At 34.5% G+C, this 16,348-nt stretch overlaps 1 protein-coding gene and 1 non-coding gene across 2 annotated transcripts; both read right to left on the minus strand.

The window, feature by feature from the left end:
* Nucleotides 1-339: 339 nt before the first annotated feature.
* Nucleotides 340-9,696, minus strand: LOC135606224 (uncharacterized). Its single transcript, XM_065097164.1, has 14 exons — nt 9,458-9,696; nt 8,192-8,265; nt 7,961-8,041; nt 7,729-7,804; nt 5,898-5,968; nt 5,000-5,101; nt 2,663-2,752; nt 2,498-2,572; nt 2,357-2,389; nt 2,193-2,273; nt 1,692-1,754; nt 1,514-1,609; nt 1,380-1,421; nt 340-800 (listed from the first exon to the last, which is right to left on the minus strand). Exons 1-14 carry the CDS (start codon nt 9,492-9,494, stop codon nt 558-560), a joined length of 1,164 nt encoding a protein of 387 aa, XP_064953236.1. The 5' UTR covers nt 9,495-9,696; the 3' UTR covers nt 340-557.
* Nucleotides 9,697-15,118: 5,422 nt separating this feature from the next.
* On the minus strand, nt 15,119-15,191 carry TRNAA-AGC (transfer RNA alanine (anticodon AGC)). Its single transcript has one exon. It is a non-coding gene; the product is annotated as a tRNA-Ala (tRNA).
* Between the last annotated feature and the right edge of the window lie 1,157 nt (nt 15,192-16,348).

Here is a 16,348-nt window from a genome sequence, read left to right on the forward strand (position 1 = left end):
CAAGCCATAAAATCCCAATATTCTCAATTTGTTTATTATCATGTAGTAAATTGATTTTTGTGTATTTATAATATTGCTTGTAGCTCGATTACTTTGGTTGTAGTTTTATGATAGCCAGGGTCAGTGTATACCTGCTTATACAATCCATGTTCATATATATCAAATAATAAATAAAACTAGCTTCATGTGTGACAAATAATATATCAAAACCTTTGGATTCACCTCATAAGTAACATATCGTGCCCAAAAAAAAACTTACGATAACTACTCACACAATAATTAAACAAGAGAGATAACAAAGTCATAGATATCTGATTTGGTATGGAGCCACTCAAAGCCTTTGTGAACATAATGTTCTCTTTTAATATAAAATCCACTTAAAGAGAAGAGTTTCTTAACAAATTACTTGCAAAAAATCTATACACTACAAAAATTTTGGTGCCCGGTTTGGATTATGATATTTAAAGCACTACAATTCTTTAACATGTGTAGTAAATATCATCATCATCCCGAAACATGCGGGAGTTATTTGGGGAACCAAGATACATGGCCAATCATCAGGTCGCACCACTGCGGGTTCTTGAAAGAATACCAATGCTTGCCAGCTTCCACAAAGACCGAGTAGAACTTGGTGCAGTACTGTTTGGTTCGTCCGTAGACTTCCACATGGACCAACTGGAATTCGGAGCGGTGCTGTTTGGTTCTTCGGTAGTACTGTTTGAAACTTTAGAGGTACTTCCTGATGTCATATTTGATTTGAAGCTTCCCAGTCTAGTTGCATTTGAAATCTCCTGCAGCTCCTGAAAAAATAAACATCAGAGGATAAGGTACGTAGATCACTTATCCACATAATGTTAACATGAGCACAGTCAACTTGGACTGCTTATATGACCATTTCTCTTGATAGAAAAAACAAATCAATATGCAGGAAATGGGATTGATAATACAGTTACAGATATCAACTTAGAAGGACACAAAGGCGGAGTCTTTAGTTCTGCCTGATGAAATAAAATTATTGACCAGGATCAGTGCCTGCTAGTTCCAATTAGAAATCAAGTTCAAAACACTGAAATGGCTGATCACAACCTGGAATTTTTTTTGCATTTTGCTAAAGAAACCAGAAATAACTTGTACCTTTTAGTTAGTGCCATTCTGGACCATAAAGGCTGCATCTAGTTATTGGGCTTATATCACAAATTACCAATACCACTACACTATATGCTTTATTAAAGAATTAAGTACAAGGCCATTCTATACAAAACAAACAGTGCAAAACCACCTGAATATATAACCAGATCTAAATCACAGCGATCTTCCCTCTTAAGAATTTTACGAAAAGGAAAGATAGGCGAATCAAGAACAACACAGAATTCGCAAACCTTTAGGCCTGAAGCCGATACAGCAGTTGATGATCGCAGAACCTGAGAGCCACAAGTTTAATAAAATATAGACACCATATTGTTATATGTTCGAGAATTCACAAAAGTCAAAGGTTAATTCCCAAAATGCTCACCCTGGGACTCTCAATAGCAATGGATGGTGATGCTGATGCTGATGCTGATGCTGATGATGAAGGTGATTCTACTGGTAAAGGTGGTAATGAACTTGTCTGTCTTGAGATAACTGTGCATTAGTAAATACGAATAGGCAAAAAATAAAACACAATCCAAAAAACACAGTAAGAAGCCCACCCTTGTCACCACCAGAGAAGTTTGTGGAGGTTCAAGTAATCGCTGAGAACTGGATGGTGAATCCTGCAAATTGAAGGGTTTGTCCAAAATCATTACTGAAATTAATACTTCAACTAAAAGCAACTTGGGAGGGGAGCATGCACATGATACACTAGCATCCTGGCATGTGGTCAGGAGATATGAGGAGAAGCCAAGCTGACACGAGTCACCAATGAAAAAACTACTGACAGATTATGATAATCATATAAAGTGGTCATTCAAGAATTAAAAGAAAGTTCAACTTCTGAATCATTGTATCTTCCTTTTGTTGCCAATCTTTCTTTAAGAAGCCAATTGGCACTTGTGTATGAATTACTAATCAATATGGTAAAAAAGAAAATCAACCAGGTAAAATAAATGCCATTGCCAAACTCAATTATAGTTAATTCCGGAAGATGCCAGGCTAAAGAGTGACAAATAACAAACAATGAAAGCAAATAAGAGTAACCAAATTTGGCTTGCCTGAATAAGTTCCCTACTTTTGGCCCCTTCCAATTTCTCAACAAACTGACAAAGGTGATAGACTCCCCTGGTTGCAAAGTCCTAACATGGAGTTTACTAACAGTGACAATCAAAATTACAAATGAAAAACAAACAGATGAAACAGAGAAAAAAAATTATATTACCTGACTTCCTTCTATTCGACCAATCTTTGTCTCCTGATGCACAATAAAGATTGGAATCAGCATATACTCTTATAGAAGCCTTATTTTCTTCTAGTGTCAGATAGTTATAGAGTTGATAAATGCAAATTCAACACAAATCACCAGAGTCTGGACAGCACGGTGAACGGATTCAACTTCAGCATGGAACAAACTTAAATCCCCATGAAGCTGTGAGACCTACATGTGCATTTAGAAACAAAATCATACAGTTTGGTCAATGCATTTCAAAGGATAACAAAAAACAATTACAGAAATGTAGAGCCTCACCTCAAATTTGGTAGCAGCAGCAATCTCCTTACATTCCTCCACATTACTATCTACGAGGTCAATCCTTGAAGATAGTTGTTTCTTGGCTGTCTGAAAATCAGCAGACCATGAAATTAAGACAAGAGAAGAAGAAAAATTAAAAGGATGAGAAGCTTTCTGTTTTCTTTTAATATTTTTTTGGTGATTGCTGTGGTTCAGGTATGAAAGAACAACAATAGTAATAGCAATAAAAATAAAGAGTAAATTCAAATTACAACTCAAAGACTTGGTAAAAGGGAAAAAAGATAATATGACGATCATTTGATAATAAAAAAACCACTAATGGCAAGAAAGAAACAGTATAGAGAACTCAAAAATATTTGGGCTGGTGGAGAATTGTTGTAGCTTCATTATGCTTGAGTCAAAGATTATCATCAAAGAACATGTCTTGAAATAAAATATGCAGTTTAATAAAAATAGTTGAAGCAAAGTTGGGTTTTAAGAGCTCATCTTTTAAAAGTTCTCAATATTGGATTGCAAAAGTGATTAAAAAAAAGACAACAATGCTCTAGGCCTCTAACTACTATCAATAACCAAAACAGAATGAATTTATAAAAAATTCAACAAAAAAATATGACTATAAACTCTATTTAAGATAGCAAAGATAGCAACCAACAATGCAGACAAGGTGTTCGTCGCTTGTCCATGACGGTTTTAGGCTTTTATTTTCAGCTGTTTTCTTTGTGTTTTCAGTGTTTTCTTTATGGCAAATTGTACGGGAGAGAAAACACTATAGTCAACCCCATTTTTGTTTGTTGTCAGTGTTTTTATGTTTTTGTTTCCTATTTTCATCATGTAAAAATCAGAAGCGTTTCTAGCTGTGCGGCTCCACGAGAAGGAAAAAATGGCTCAAAACTACACTGGTCTCACGTGTCACGAGCTGATTTCTAGCTGACAGCCTAGTGGTGTGACATATCTAACATCTCAGCACCTTGGAATCCCCCAAGTGGCACCAGGGCGGATGGGGTTTTGGGTAGGTGTTTGACGGGTGATGCAACATCTTTTGTGTGCTCATTTTCTGTTCAACGAAAGTGCTAGGTGAATATTTGGCCTGCATCTACCTTCGAAACCCCTTTTGTGTGCGCTAATTCAAACCGTTTTCTCCTTTCGGGCCTAATAAATGTTGATTGCTTTGTGTTACTTTGGATCCCACTTATCTTGCCATTTTCGTGTGCAACGACGACAAATTACCTACACGTTCACCTTTCTAACCTTTTCTTCATTGTGCAGGTCATTTATGGAATGCACAAGGTCTAGGCTGACCCTTGCGGACACATATCACTTGTGTGTCACATACCTTAGGCAATTACAGCTAAAGACGTGACAATGTGTTGGTACACCGGTAGATTGGTAAGTACCAACTCAACAAATCCCAAAGACGCATCCGGTACTCGAAATGGCAAACCTCGACTCTAACTACTATCAATAACCAAAACAGAATGAATTTATGAAAAATGCAACTAAAAAATATGACTACAAACTCTATTTAAGATAGCAACCAACAATATGGACAAAGTTATATCGGAAATTTTAAAAAAGAAAAAGAACATGTGACTAGGACAAGCCAACTAAAAACCCACATAAGGATTGCTCTCGGGTTCAACCTCTTTGTGCCATGGTGATTGTGGCAAGGATCAACAATGTCAAAATGATCTCCATGATCGAAAGTTGTCCGCCCAGGGGATTGGAGAGAAGTACTATGAAGGAAAAATATCACCTATTTTATGCACTTAGTATAGAGACTAAAGAACCTTCAAGATCATGATTCTAGAACTTTTCATTACCTTGGTTATACTTAGCTATACTTCCAATCCAATCCCACAGTTGAAAAGGTAATTTGAACTGAAACAACTTGGCTCAAAAAAAAAAAAAAAAAAACGCACCAAGTAATTTCTCGCTTTATAGTGCAAACCAACCTTGCTACACTAAAGTTCCATTTAGTTTTTGATGACTGGAACCTAAATTGACTTTGAGTCTCAAGATCACTCACCCAAGTGCAACTTATTTTTGTGTTTTAACAGGTTCCAGGCGAAAATTTGTCACCTTTAGATAAAGTATATGTTATATATATTCTGCACATGCCATGAGGGCTCAAATTTGTCCCTGAATATGTTGGACAACAGAAGGGAATTTCATTTTGTTGCACTGAATTATTTGATTAAGGAGAAAGACCAATCCTCTTCACAACTTTCTTAACTTAAAGCAAGTAGGAATGAGAAAGCAGTGATTAAGAAATATTATATCGATGTTCAAGAATCAAGTCAAGAATAAACTTTAATAACGAAAAAGATAACATACTGTAATAGACGATGAAACTAGCTCCAGTTGCTTGCCTACTCGAGTGCAAGCATCAGAAAAGCCGCGTCGTGTCACAAACATCATATCCGAAAGTTTCCATCCCTATGAGATGCAAATATTAGCATTTAGTTTTGCAAGGTTAGATAAGTTTCTGGCACTACAAGGAAATTTTTAAAAAATTTACAAAATTCTTTTGTAACACATATAATAACCACTCTGACAACTGACAGGATTACACTATTAATACAACAGATAACTCTGATAGAAAGCATAATCATCCTGAGCAACATTCAACTTGCTCACTATGTGGTACTTCAATATGTTACTTTTCACGCTTCAAGAAACATGAATGCACAAGTATCATATGGTTTTTCAGGTGAAACGCAGCAATAATCTAAAATCTCTGAATTGTTTAACAAATGTATTCACAAAAGGCTTTAATTGAATGCAAATCAGTGTCTCACAGCAACCATATAATCTCATATGCAACAATCAAAACCTAGAGTTAGTATTTCGATTATTTGACTTTGGCATTATGAATCTGCAATATAACTGCTCTACGAAGCATCACCATTTTCAGATTCTATAGACAATTTCAGATACATTTTATTTTCTATTAGGGCTACTAATGATCCTCCTTCCATTGCCTTTTGATTCTAATTTATCAATATAAACCACAACCTCATTTGTTTGATCAAACTACACACAATCATCCTCTTCTATGCTTGCTTTTATTTCTTAACCCTTACAACACATGGATTATAGAAATGTCTTCAAAATCAAGTTACAATGGACGCCCTTCGAAAAAGCATCACTGCTACTACAATAAACACAGTTGTTTAATTCTTTTCTTTAGCTAAAACCTCTAATTTCTTAGGTAGTGAACATGATCGAGTACCTTCCACCATATAAAAACATATCCAAGAGCTCCAATGACAATAACAGCTGATACACCATATCTTCCAGAACCTGCAGTTGATATTTGAAAGATTAATAGGATTGTCAAAATTCCATGAGCAAAAGGGAAGCTTAATAGCTTGACCATATTATACAGCAGAAAATCATGTAACAGCAAGGCATTTAAGATTAACGGCCAGCTTTCAGTAGTAGAACCCATCAGAATCTTAGTTAACAAAATAAAACATGCCAATTTCACAAAGGATAAAAATGATCATCCCCATTTTTTTCTTAAGTAGAGGTATCAGACAACTGGATCCAGTCAGCCAGGAAATCATTAATTTAACTGGCCTCAGTATGTTGATACACAACTTGTACAGATGGACTAGATCAAAAAACTATTCCATCATCCTAGATCTTTAGTTCATTAGATATAATGACAATGTTATCAGGTTTTCTACGTCAAATAAATTTTGTAAAAACTTCTAACTACGATCAACCTAATAAATCATTCAATTACCACTATATCTTTTTATTGGGGTGGATAGGCAGTTGGGTGTGATTGTGGAGTCAGGTGGGATGGCATTGAAAATCTATCCTTCAATTGGCTTTTGATTGTTGCCTAGACCACTCCATATGGAACTAACTACTTTCCCTAGAGGATCCATTATTTGCAACTATGAAAACACATGGGCTGAAGTGTATATTTATTATTTTCAAATACTTGAGGCTATTGATGGCAATCTTGTGGTATGCTGCCCTGTTTGGGCATTTAATACTGGTCTAACCAAGGCCCGGGTGTTGGACCACGCCAAAGGGGATGGTAATACTACTGAATTTAGTTTGAATGGCGAGATCTAATAGTTCTGGAGTAATTGGATCTGGCAGACTGATACAAACCTAATCAAAGGTTTGTGAATGGATGTTATCACAGAAGATGAGACACGTTGCAAATTCTCCTTTTGAGACATTAGCAGGAAGCATCTCTCAGTTACCTATTTCGAAAACACTAGTATGCGGCCCTGAAAGCCAGAGATGAGGAGGAAAGGAGGATTGCTTCAGCAATGGAAGATAAGGAAGAGAGGAAAAAGAATAGAAAGAGGAGAAAGCCAAGAGGCATGCTTCCCTTCTTCTTCTTTTTTGTATTTCATACAGTTTTGTCCAATTTTGTTACCTTCTATTCTTTCTTTTCTTTTCACTGGTTTAGTCCCAGCCAGTATGACACCTGATACTCTGGTATGCAAACCAATTAGAAAACAATATCGGTCTGGTAATTGTAATCCAAGCTCAAGGCCATACAACAACAGGATAGAAAGCTATCATTTTTAATGATTAAACAATTAATATAAGTCTTCATAGAATTCCACTCAAAAGAAATATTGAAAGACTTGTAGCAGCCTTGTTCCATTTAAGACTAGATGAGGTTCCAAGCAAACTTGGTGCCTCTAGTTTCCCAAATTTGAGGTGGAAGGTAACCATTTAAAAATTCAAGAAGGCATGTAACTGAGGATTACACTAGGAACTTGAAGATTTTTCAATCTTAAAGGTGTTTGTGTCTGGAAAAATTGAATTCCAAGCTTAGATGATGCCAAATTGGTGACTTTTGCTAAATACTAGAAGCAAAAAATGAACAATATGTCAGAATTTAACACTGTTCTCTCACAAAAGTCAAAACCACATGATACATAAAGCATTCATACAGTGCAGTCTACCTTATACTAATTTTAAAGGAATGATCAACATGAAACTACATATCCATGTTAAAATCCTCTTACTAATATCACACTCGAACAAGCGACAGTTTATGATGGACAGGGAAGAATATCTCGAACCTGATTTTCCACCAGTCACGATTGTAACAGATCTTGATGATGCCAACAGTTGCAGCTCATGCCGAAGAGTATTAACCTGCAAATATTAAAATACCATCAACATGACTGTATCCTCATAAAGGACTGAAAACAGTAGTTACAAAAAAGAAACAAGCAGTCATGGTCATTTGGACAACATCCTTTAAAATTAGTAACCTGAGCTAACAGAGAATTACAAGGGTGACACACTAACCTGAGCTAACAGAGAATCAGTTTGAGGTTTGCTAGAGGACTGAGAGTTGTCTTTTTCTTGTTGTAGGTGCTTTGTGACAATCTGCACAATTAGTATTTTGATCATTAGTAAAGGAATAGCTAATTGGTTCCCATTAATCGCTTAACAAAACATAAAAATAAATCATGATAGACAATGGCAAATATTGATTTGTCAATAATAAGCAAATACAATGACTTTTAGGAAAGATACCCTGAAAGCACCAGAAAAAAGGTGTGTAATATCAGGTAGACCACCATCCTTAGTGAGCACAGACCCAATTATACCTGCAAGACAATCAGTTCAAATTAGTTCATAATAATAGAACAAACCAAAGAAAATTGGACAATTTCCTAAAAACTTTCTTATGTCTTCTTTTCAGTGTAGTAAAAAAATCTCTGCTCCAAGAATTAAATTAATAACACCTACATATCATGTGCAATGGAAGCAAAGAGGTAAAATAGAGTGATAATTTATACAATGGAATTAGAAGTAATGACTGTACACTTTTGAACATTGATGTGAGTCAAGGTAGCTTGATAGGTGAGTAAATGTTGCCCTAGTCTACGTTAGGCCCCAAATATGCTGCAAATTTTGCAATACAGAAAAAAGTAGTTGACAGGATTTTGCAAAAGATAGAAAGTTGAAGATAAGAGATTGGAAGAAAGCTACGGAGAAAACATCAGAAGCAGGAAAAAAACATAAGAGAAGAAAAAGAAAGTATTTTCTATCCACACATGCAAAGCACACAAACCAATGGTAGTTTATCTTGAGATCATCTTTTAGAAAGCAAAATCTAGGTATTTAAACCACAAAGCTAAGCTATTAGCACAAGTAGGACTGAAATTAATAAGAAAAGAATTTCTAGCAATATTAACTTGCAAACAAACCTTCCTTCCAAGAAAAAAGAACAGAAAATTAACAGAGTGGTTCCAATTGCTACTCTATCTGGTAAATTATATTGATTTACAGAATACATGGTAAGTTTTAAGTCCTATAGACTATGGCTTGTATTAATTAATTAGTTATTTCCTTTTTCCATCTCTCTTATTCTTCTTTTGGAGATTTTCTTTCTTACTCGAACTTCAGAGAAACAGAAAATACTTTGATAGAAGATCTCTAAGAGTTTATGCCGCCTTTATCATCCATCAATGCAATTTCAAGTGCTCTATTGCCAATTTTTCAGTTAGAAAGGACCTAATAATGCACTTTTAAACGCACTATTGCCAAGTGTTCGATCAAGAACTCTACAACGCAATTGCAAAGGCTATCACATATTACAGAGAACCAAAATCAACTTGCCAATGTAAAATTCCTCACGATAACGATAACAGCACTGTGAAACTCTTCGACAAAACAAAGAAGGTGAAGATAAAAGTATATCAATATCCCATTCGATCCTATAACCAAAACCCTAGGATTAATCCCTTGGAAATAACATCAAACCCTATATTCCGCGGGTGAGAGAGAGTACCATACCCGCTCCGATAACGATAGTGAGCTTCCCGAGCACCATGGCGAATCGAAATCCTCACAGAACTACAGAGGACTCCTCCAACATCTCTTGCTCCACTCGAATGGTCCAAAGCGATTCGTACAGATCGAGGGTTAGGGTTTTACACTCGAATCGCTCGTGATCCCCTTCGCCGCCCTCGCCAACGCCTACCTCGTGCGACGAGCGTAGAGAAGCCCTCCGCCGTGAGCGAGACCAATTAACGCTCGGGTTAAAGTAAATGCTCATCCTTCCAAATCAGAATCACCAAAATGCCACAATGGTTACACGAAATTTGATGTCTCATGAACTAATACGAACCGTTAGATCACGGGGGGTAGAAATGATAAGAAGAGGGAGAGCGTTGGTGAGCGGCGAGTAGTCGAATCTGCCCGTAGAGCGAATCCTGGGCGTCCATCGAGGTCAGCATCAAAGGCCACACGAGATTTGATGTCTCATGGGCTAATATAAACCGTTAGATCATGGAGGCGTAGAGATGAGCATGTAGTGTCCGGAGGGTAGTCCGAATTCGACTAGATCGGCCGTCGAATCTGCCCCGTAGAGCGAATCCTGAGCGGCCTTCCTGTGCCGTAGCGGATCCCACGTGGGATCCAGCAGTCTGTCCACTGAAGTGACCGGTAAACAATTCGGGTAAACGAACGGCCAGGTATCTTGGTTTATTGTTTTAACTATTAACAAAGAAGAATCAATATGATTAATGGATTTCGAAGGGATAGGGATTTCGTGGGGAGACTGTAAGATTCGTGCACTATTGTAGGCTTTAAGAAATTGCTTGGATAATATTCTCCGTGGGATGGCGAGAGCCATGAACGATGACTGGCTTATACGGTACCCACGTTCGCCACCCATCTTGCTTATCAGAGAGACGTGGGACCACCGCAACTCTTATGGTAAAGAGGTGTTAGAAAATATACTTAAAAATACATGTCATAAAAATTTACATTAAATAAAAGATTGTATTGACCAGTAAAAAGATGCATCAATCACTCACACCTAACTCTTCTCCATAAATTCCTATAAAGAAATAAGATAAATTGGCAAGAGCAATGTTTAATGGCCCGTGATCATCCAAAGATAAGATTCTAAGGTGTCATCGCAAAGTTTTAGGTTCAAATCCAGTCTTTATTATTTACTTTAAAAAAAACTTAGAATGAAATTATGAGATATTTTTATAAAAAAAGGCCTGAATTTCTACAAAATGAATTATTAAAAAAGAGCAATCATTGTGTTAAATGATTAAAAAAAGGAAATGTATTATTAAAAAGGACTATTATTGCAGGGTATTTTATAAAAGAAATATGTATGAATTTGTGCGAAATGATAAAATTACAAATAAATTAAAAATATGATTAAATATTTTTCTGCATTAAGAAAAACCAAAGATTGAGTGCTTCTACAGTCATTTTCTTTTCTTTCTTCTAAACTATTTTTTTAAATAAGAAAAAAAGGTAAATTCTTATAAAAAAAATAAATTAAATTTGTTATCTTATACCTTCTATTTAAAAATTATCATAAAGATTTATAATATGATTATCATGACATAGTGAAATTATTATTGGGAAATCTCAAGTAACATGAACATTTGCAGCGAAGATAAAAACAAAAACTAGTTTCCTAAAATAATTTTATTAGATCGTTGTTATATGATCGGGAGAGTAAAACTCGTGAAACAAAAAACTGCATAAAAGGTGCGAGATATTCTCATATATCGGAACTCCTATATCCCCTAATATCACAGGTCCTAGTTTGTGAACGAAGAAGTTCTTGTAAACTCATCTCTAGCAGTGATCCACATGATGAACGCAACAACAATACACCTCCTCGCATAGTACATTTTTTCCTCGCGATCTCGCACCACCACACGGTAGCACACAAGGAGGGATCAATCTCTCTTATTGTCTTCTCACACCAGAGAAAGGGTAGTTGGTTAAAGGAAGAAATAAGAGGAGGAGATACGAGGTTGTCGGTTATAAAGTATAGCCTCTAACCCGTTTAGTCTCGACTAATATTTATAGAAAGCCTTCTTTAACTAACCCTAATGGATCTTTCTTGTTAGGTATTGTATCTCAATTCAATTATTCATAACTCAATGGATATTGGATTTTCATTCAATAATTATTCTAAGCTCTATTGAGTCTCTCCCAAGGATCGATTAAAGCAAGAGCTTATCAGATATTCCATATTTGATCCTTTATTTGTCGCGTTGTCTACTATGTGTGGCCCTCTAGGCTAAATACTGAGCTGGCTATGAGTTGCATATGTTAGAACTCATTTTGACTCATAACTTTTTCTAATTCAATAAAATATTATATTTATAATAATTTACTCAACTTATGAACATACTATGCCACTATGCTATAGTCCTCATATGATACATAGGGATCTAATCTATTGGACTTGTTTACCCTCAATTATTGTATATCTATAGTTTCTCATCTATCTAATATCTTAAATATCATATATGTTGTCAAGCCCATAAGAAATTCATTTAAGTCTCATTTTAATCGGATTTCTTCGAAAAACTTCTCTCTTAATTTGAATCTCACGTTTATCGGATTATCCGATTAACCTTAACTAGGGATTTGCCTAAGTGATAACACATGAGATATTTCTCTCATCATACCAAGAATAGATTATCATATACTAATACTCAATTATCTTTATAAGGTTATTTGTCATTCTCAATAACTATATGTACTAGATTCGGAACTTTCAGACCTATAAGTCTGGTATCATGGAGTACTTAAACAAGACATTGTTGGTGTTTCATGTATAAGGACTTAATATATAATTAGGATTATTGAATCGCTATCTAAACGATAAGGTATATTTAATTATCGAGTATTCCATAAGTAGATCATTTAGTAAACTCATTCCTAATGAGTACTTATACTATATTCCTAATGTCCATACACAAACAATTATAAGACCAACTACCTTTATTGTATGGATGAGTATATAGCACATCGGTATGTCTAATTATCTCGGAGTCCTTCTCAAATAACTTATAACCGAAAATATTTAGGATGTGTATTTAAAGATGAATTGGTTTCATTATCATGATTTTATCATGATTCAATTCTCATTGTATATATCCAAGGACATCATAATATATATTCATCATCCAATATAAAATGAGAAAATATCATAATAATAATCAAAAGAAATTAAAAAATTATATAACATGTCATATGTACTATCACTAATCTAATTGACTTATAATGCATCTATAATTAACAATTATGTCATCAGTTAATAGATTGTGGGTCAGGTGAAAGCGATAATGCATTAGGATGTTAAAACAATATAGAAAACCTTAAAGCACTAAAAGACCTTAGACTCGACAATATTTTGATCTGATCGAAAACTCTTGAATTTATTAATTGTGCAAGGATCTCTAGTTCTCCTCCTCGACATCTTAATTTATGTTATTATAAACATCTTAGATCAGGCTTATTGTAGTAATTTTATAATATTTACTTATATCTCAAGAGATGATAACATAGTTGCACATTGGATATCTAATTTTATCATGTGTTAAAAGTGATATTCTTAAGGAACACCTTAAGATTATTTCAAAATATTATTCTTAATCAATGAAGTTACTAGGTGCATGTCTAGGCACCTAAATGATGTGAGAATAGGCTAAGTAAGTGGGTTGTGTGATCAACTTCAATAAGACATTGCCCAAAAATTGAAGTACCTCATCATAATAGGCCTTCTTCTCCCATACAACATCTTTCTGACTCACAACGTAGCTTGCCCCTTGTTAATTCGTCTATTTCCTCGTGGTATTGCTTCCAAATTCCAAACTATATATCATTTTTTTCTTTTTTCATCTCTCCTCCTTATTATATTGTTAGAAGGGTCAATGTTTCATTTTAATTCATATAATTTTGATCATGAACCACTTAAGTTCCTATAATTTATTTATATTTAAGATAATCCATGTAATTTTTAAGTCTCTTTTGTCAAATCTAAGTTAACATATGTTATAGTTTAAAAAATCACTAATATAATGATATATATAATTTAAATTTAAAAAAAATTGAGGCCACTATCAATGACAAGAGGAGACATCATTGTTGAAGTAACCACCAATAACAGTACCGAGTTGCTATTATCTAGCAAAGCGTCATACACATATAGTCTCTCCCACGCTAACAACAAGCTCAAGAGCTTCCAGTCCTCCCTCGGGTGATTGTGCGTCAACTAGTCGCTATGCATGCAATGGTCTCCTAGTCCTTCTTCCTCCTCCTTGGCATCTTCATTTCTATCGCTTCCCACTTCATCCTCTCCTGCCCCCCCACTTGTCATGCCTATAACATGATGGTTTAGCTCTCTCTTACCTCTTCCTCTAGCCTCTCCGCCTTCGTCCATTGCTTAGCTTCCATTGCTTTCTCATCCTTCACAGGATGAATCTTAATCTTTTTTAAAATTTAAATTACATGTGTCATTATATTAATAGTTTATTATGAGTTAACATATCACGTAAGTAGACTCTAATGTTTATTAACTCAAACTTGATGAGAGAAACTTATATGATATGTTTTTTTTTTAAATGTATGAGTTATTTTAAACATGAGTAAACTATAAGGCTTTAAGTGGTCAATGACCAAAACAACATAGCTAAAATGAATCTTAACCCTTGTTAGAATTATAAATTATTATTATTTACTATAAATTTAAATAATATTAATTTTGATATTATTTTGTTTTATTATTTTATTATTAGACTATGATAAATTAACACTTTAATGTTCTATAGATGATTAAATGAATGTAATTTTATAAAATAAGTGATGATAATTTGAATGTGAAATCATATGAAGTCAAAATTTATTTTAATATTTGATTTTTTTGCTCAATTATATTTTTATTATTTTTATTTTGATGAGGGCCTCACCACACTAAGATGAGTGCCTAAAGCAACTTGAATCTTGATATCTTGGTATTTTTGATAATATTATTTTTAATATATAAAATATAATAAAATAAATTTTATTTTGCTTAAAAGAAAATATGCATGAACCCTTGAGTGGGTATATGATTCTTGGAAAGTGTCCACCTATTTCTATAAATAAATAAGGGTTGTTTATGATGTTGAAAGATTTATAAGGGTTGTTTATAAAAGGCTTTTTTTTTTTTTTAATGAAGAAATAGAGAGCTTTGTTCGACTCCTCCATCAAAATCCTATCAATCCCTTGCTATCTTTATTTTTTTTCTTTTATCAATTTGGTAAGTAGATTTTTCTTTTTTTTTAACTTGTGTGCTGCTGAGAAAACAAGGAAAAAAAGTAGAATCGGAACAAAATAGTGGGGTAATTTCAAAAGGAAATAGCCACAGAATTTGTACCAAATGATAAGAAGGTAAATAATTAAAATATGATTAAATATATATTTGCTGCATTAAACAAAAAAAGGTTGATTACTTCTATAATGATTTTTTTTTCTTCCTAGACTTATTATCTCTTGGAACAAAATTGTGGGGTATTTAATAAGAAATAGGCTTTAATTTCATGCTAAAAGATAAAAGGGAAACATAATATATTATTCAAAAGGTCAATTTTGAGAGGTATTTAAAAAATATATATATATATATTTTTATGACGATTAGTAAAATTATTATGGAGATGCGGGGTATCGATCCCCGTACCTCTCGCATGCTAAGCGAGCGCTCTACCATCTGAGCTACATCCCCATGTGTATATGTTAGATAAGTTATTGATGTTATTGTTATTGACATTTACAATCTCATAGAAGAAGAAAAAGAAAAATTTCTGATGAGGATGTTGTGACAATAAAATTTTCACCGTGGATTATCATGAATTAATTAGAGATTATGTGATAATTATTAGATATGTTCTATATGTTGATCATGATCGGTGAACTTAATGTTGTGGATTGTCATGTATCGATGTCTAATTAGTACGTTGATGAACATTGACTCAATGTTTTATAATAATATATTATCTATAAACTAAAGACTGATGATTGTTAATGCAAATAATGTAATGTCACGATGCTCATAAAACAAACATGTCCTAAAAAAATATTATATTAAAAAAAATAAATGCTATAAAGTCTCGATCTTGGCTTTGTTTGGTAATAAGATCCTATGCTACTAACGTTTTTTCTTTCTAATACAGTTTATTATTAATCATTGAATTACGTATATCCATTAATACGTGTCACTAAAATTGTGAAATTGATGTGTCCACTGCATCGGAGGGGGGAACGAATCCTGTTCAAGCATTAATAACGATTACTTGGGTTAGGCCTCACCCACATCTGTCGCGATTTGATTCCTCACATTACGTCACGAGACGATTCACAATCTATCATCGGAAGGGTGACATGACGCACTTCGGGTCAACCTCTATGCTCTTCGTATCTCAAGTCAGATCGGACATTGGAAATTGGTGTTGCATCGAAGGGTTTTCCAAATCTACCTCGTTCGCTTGACCTAACGCCCAAAGTATAAGCTTTATTTACTAATATCATCATGATTCTTACGGTGACATAAGACGTCGTGATATCTTTATTTACCGAATTACCGCCTTCATAGAGTGGACACACGCTTACAGCTCTCAACAATGATTCGCGGCACAACAGTCAGACACAAGTCACGAGGAAGACGTGGCGCACATCGAGCACGGTGCGGTTCTTGATGTGAGCCATCCCCTATTGTCCTTCGTGTCCTAAGTCGTTATTTTTCTGGGACAAGTTTCGGCTTGGGAACGTTGCGTCCTCTGTCAGGTTTATCCACATCTGCCTCGTCACTTACCATAATACCCAATGTGTCATCTTTATTTACTGAATTATCATCACCATGCTAACTTCGATACGCAACGTGAT

The sequence above is a fragment of the Musa acuminata genome, chromosome BXJ2-2 (assembly GCF_036884655.1).
Source record: "Musa acuminata AAA Group cultivar baxijiao chromosome BXJ2-2, Cavendish_Baxijiao_AAA, whole genome shotgun sequence".
In the NCBI taxonomy this organism is placed as follows: Eukaryota; Viridiplantae; Streptophyta; class Magnoliopsida; order Zingiberales; family Musaceae; genus Musa; species Musa acuminata.